This window comes from Cucurbita moschata, unplaced genomic scaffold (genome assembly GCF_002738365.1).
Source record: "Cucurbita moschata cultivar Rifu unplaced genomic scaffold, Cmos_1.0 Cmo_Scf00001, whole genome shotgun sequence".
Lineage (NCBI taxonomy): Eukaryota > Viridiplantae > Streptophyta > Magnoliopsida > Cucurbitales > Cucurbitaceae > Cucurbita > Cucurbita moschata.
The window spans coordinates 4,804,574-4,808,657 of record NW_019268517.1 but is presented as its reverse complement, the minus strand read 5'-3'; the positions used below and the strand labels follow the sequence as shown (position 1 = coordinate 4,808,657).

The 4,084-nt window shown below is 34.9% G+C and overlaps 1 protein-coding gene across 14 annotated transcripts in view; it reads right to left on the bottom strand.

Annotated features, from left to right (window-relative positions):
• The window catches only part of LOC111438423 (probable LRR receptor-like serine/threonine-protein kinase At1g56140), a 27,510-nt gene that overhangs the window by 8,043 nt on the left and 15,383 nt on the right, over window positions 1-4,084 (bottom strand). For 11 of the 14 annotated variants that reach the window (XM_023076799.1, XM_023076369.1, XM_023076750.1 and 8 more), the window contains 8 exons: window positions 2,360-2,431; window positions 2,123-2,194; window positions 1,952-2,023; window positions 901-972; window positions 751-816; window positions 522-590; window positions 353-397; window positions 174-238 (listed from right to left, as the gene is read on the bottom strand). In XM_023076799.1, coding sequence (XP_022932567.1) covers window positions 174-238; window positions 353-397; window positions 522-590; window positions 751-816; window positions 901-972; window positions 1,952-2,023; window positions 2,123-2,194; window positions 2,360-2,431 — 533 coding nt within the window. The remainder of the gene's footprint in view (window positions 1-173; window positions 239-352; window positions 398-521; window positions 591-750; window positions 817-900; window positions 973-1,951; window positions 2,024-2,122; window positions 2,195-2,359; window positions 2,432-4,084) is intronic. The other 3 variants (XM_023076521.1, XM_023076737.1, XM_023076877.1) reach the window with 3 other exon arrangements.

Sequence of the window (4,084 nt, the reverse complement as noted above, 5' to 3'; positions counted from 1 at the left end):
CCCCCCCCCCCCCCCCCCCCCCAACTCCTTGTAGTTCAAATTTTTTATTTCAGTATGAACTTGAATTTAAGTATTTCCATAATTATATATTAAAAGAACAAAAACAAGTCTCAATTAGTTCGTCCCCTCCTTTGTAACAAACAAGAGAAACACATATTTGTCATTTAACTCACGGAGTTCAGAAGCTTGATTACAAGAAAATTCTCGTCGAAGACAGTTCAAACCCGTAGGGAAATGGCTGAAAGCAAGAGAAAAATGTACTAAGAAAAGCAATACTGCAAGATATTCAATAGTTTAATTGGCAGTTGGTACACATGAAAATTAAAGATAGTACACAAACTCATTGAATTACCCAATATGTGATGTTCCAAACGTGAAGTTGTTGGCAACTAAATTTCTGCAAATCATTCCCAACAAAAATTATATTCTTAACTCCATTCCATCCAAATTTTTAAGAACACGTTAAAGAATGTGTATTCGCATGATTGTAAAGAAAAATAAACGAGTAGCATCTAAATTACAAATGCTTGGCTGAATCCTCATCGACCCAGTCAGGAAAGCTACCCGATAAACCATTGTATGATAAGTCTCTACAAGCATCATGTGGAAGGTGTAAGCGCATAAGACAAACGTTGATGGCCATAATAAATAGATGCACTAATCAAGACAATCATTCGACTTCAATTCGAAAGTGTTTCAAATGGACAACCGATTCTGTGATTACTGAAATCAACAATTATAAGAACTTACATGCTAAGAAGATAACCAGGCTTTTCTGAAGGTAGCGTACCAGTTAACTGGTTATTTCCAAGAAACCTGGAAAAAAGACCAATAATACACCAATCAATACAACAGAAAACATGGACAAATTTACATGTTCATGCAAGAAAGATGTATTACAAGTATCTTAGCGAATTCAACTTGAAAAGTGACTTTGGAATCTCTCCCCATAACTCGTTAAAGCTTAAGTCTCTGCAAGGAAAATAAGATCGATGTTAAAATATTATCAAAGGAAAAATATAAAAAGATCACAAAAATAAATATAAAAATAAAGAATATGACCCTCTCATGGTTCAAAACAACCCATGAAAATAAAATTAACAAAAAAAGGTATAATAGACTAGTAAAAACATGACTCAAATTTTCTATATACAGGGGTTCTGGTTGAGGATTGTTGGGAGGGATTCCCACATTGACTAATTTAAGGAATGATCCTGGGTTTATAAGTAAGGAATACATCTCCATTGGTATGAGGCTTTCTGGAGAAACCCAAAGCAAAGTCATGAGAGTTTATGCTCCAAGTGGACAAATATCATACCATTGTGGAGAGCCGTGATTCCTACTATGGTATCAGAGTCATGTCCTTAACTCAGTCATGTCAATAGAATCCTCAAATGTCAAACAAAGAAGTTGTGAGCCTCGAAAGTGTAGTCAAAAGTGACTCAAGTGTCGAACAAAGGGTATACTTTGTTCGAGGACTCTAGAGAAACGAGTTGAGCCTCAATTAAGGGGAGGCATTCAAGGGCTCCATAGGCCTCAGGGGAGGCTTATAGTGTACTTTGTTCGAGGGGAGGATTGTTGAGGATGGTTGGGAGGGAGTCCCACATTGACTAATTTAGGAAATGATCATGGGTGTAAGGAATACATCTCCATTGGTATGAGGCCTTTTGGGGAAGCCCAAAACAAAGCTCGACAATATCATACCATTGTGGAGATCTGTGATTCCTAACAGTTCTATCTCATTTCGAAATTTGGTTACCACATCAACATTCTGGTAAAAAACAAAAAAAAGAGAGGACAAAATCCCTTTTTAGGTTGAGGTTATCGCAGAACAGAAACAACCTATTCAAAATATTTAAGCTCAGTTGGTTTGCAAGCAAGCATATCCAACCAAGCTCATTACCAGCAAAACAGGCACTTATACATCAATTTATTAACAATTAATTCTTACAGCAGGCTCAATTCTTTAAACTCTTCAATGTAGGTAGGAATTGTATCTGATATCTTATTATTTCTCAATACTCTGCAAAAATAAAAAGAACATTATCAGGTTCAGAAGATTGTAAGGTAATTCCACATAAGGAAATCAAGAGCAATCTAATAAAGGTTGGTGTTAACTTACAAGGTCTTCAAAGATGTCATTTTCTTGATAAATTCTAGGGACGATCTCCCATTTGATAAATCACCAATTCTCCTTCATGAAGTTTATCCAATGACATAATTACAATAAAGAACCTTTTTCTTGGGTCATTTTATATTTCATTCATTTAAATTACAATTAGCTTCTTATATACATAAAATGTTGAACTAGGGAGAATGCAAAAAATAAACAAAAATTTAGAAACTATTGATCACTCACAACTCATTCATAGCTGTCAAGTTTGAAAATGTCAAGGGTATGGGACCCATGAAAGAGTTTCCTTGAAACCTCCTGCAATAGCAAGTTGATAATATATATGATGAGCTTATTGTAAAGCAAAGAAATCTTATGGAATACCATCAGGTCTTTGGAACAAGAGCAGTTTTTAGTAGTTCTTCGACTGTTTAGAGTATAGGCTAGGCAGCTTAGGAGGATTTGGAATCTTAAACTAGCCCATGTTTGGGGTGAGAGCTTGCAAAGCTCAAGTTGGATTTGGCCAACCCAGGCACTATTCATCCCTAACCAACACCCAAGTGAAGGATGAGAACACTTAAAAAGGGCTAGAGCTCCCACAACCTTACCAATATCCAAAATGATCCAATATTCTCCCACAATCTGACCAATACCTAAAAGGATTTGGTTTGAGAGAAATAAAGGGTTTCAAGTCGACTGGTCAGAAGATATTTGGGGTTCTATTTAGAACTATGCTACCATTTGGTTTTTCTTTTTTGTTTTTTTTTAAGAGAAAATTTCATTGATGTTTTAAAATTTACCAAAGGGATGTGTTATCCATGATATTTACAAAAAAAATCTCTCAATTTTCGATAAGGGAGGTATGGCTATAGAAAGCAAAAAGTATTAGATAAAAGCTGTTTACTGCTGAATAATTAGGAAAGGGAGGACCCTTTTAGGACGACAGCACCCTTGCTATAATTTTGCATAGTCCACTCATAAGACTTATAGGATGAAAGTCAACAACAATGCATGCATCCATTTTCTTTGAGATCAAATAGATGTATGTTTCATTTAAGTTGTCATTGATAATTCCATTCTGAAAAAAATATTGGAACACTCTCATGATGTCAGCTCTCAGATTGTTCCAACATTTCTTTTTAAAATCTCGAGTAAAATCATCTGATTCGGGAGTTTTGACGAAGTCTAGGAAGAGAAGTTGCTTGTTGTTGGTCAATTGGACTACAATCAAGATCAGGACGTGTAAAGGACACAAATTTTGACATTACTTCATCTTCATTTACTAAACTTCTACATTGTATTGATAGAATTTCCATGATGATACCTTTTCGTTTCTTTAATGCCATAATACAATGGAAAATTTTGGAGTTTATGTCACCATTCTCTAGCCATTGTTTTTAACATTTCCTTTGTTGCCAACGATATTAGTTCTACTTTCTGTTAAAATGTCATCACTAGCGCAATAGGGTTAAGCCCAACCATTGTATGAGTAATTATATTTATGATTTAGGATTAGAAATAAATTTAGGAAAATGATTTAGTCATTCTAGGAAAAAGGTTGAGAAATTTTAGGAATAGATTTACTACCCCTAGTATAAATACCCCTTCATCCTACTTATTCATCATTCCAAGAAATCCTAAGGAATTACAAGCAATACAAAGGAGTAGTTTCTACCGAGTGTCTTGTAAATTAATAAAGTGTGCGAGTGTTTCCCACATAAAGTTGTGTTCAACACTTTCGTGAGCATATTATGTGTGTGTTGAACTACTATGATAGAGTCCGTTTCCTCCATCGAGAGAACTCCATTTTAAGCATTCCGCTGGATTCTTTCCAATCTTCTTATTTTATGATCTCACTGGAAATCATATAAAAACAATTCCTATTTAATATAGCGATTTGGGCAAGTATTTTACGATTAAGAAGCAACTGCCTCTTGTACAGATTGTGTATGAATCTACTATAACTGTAGT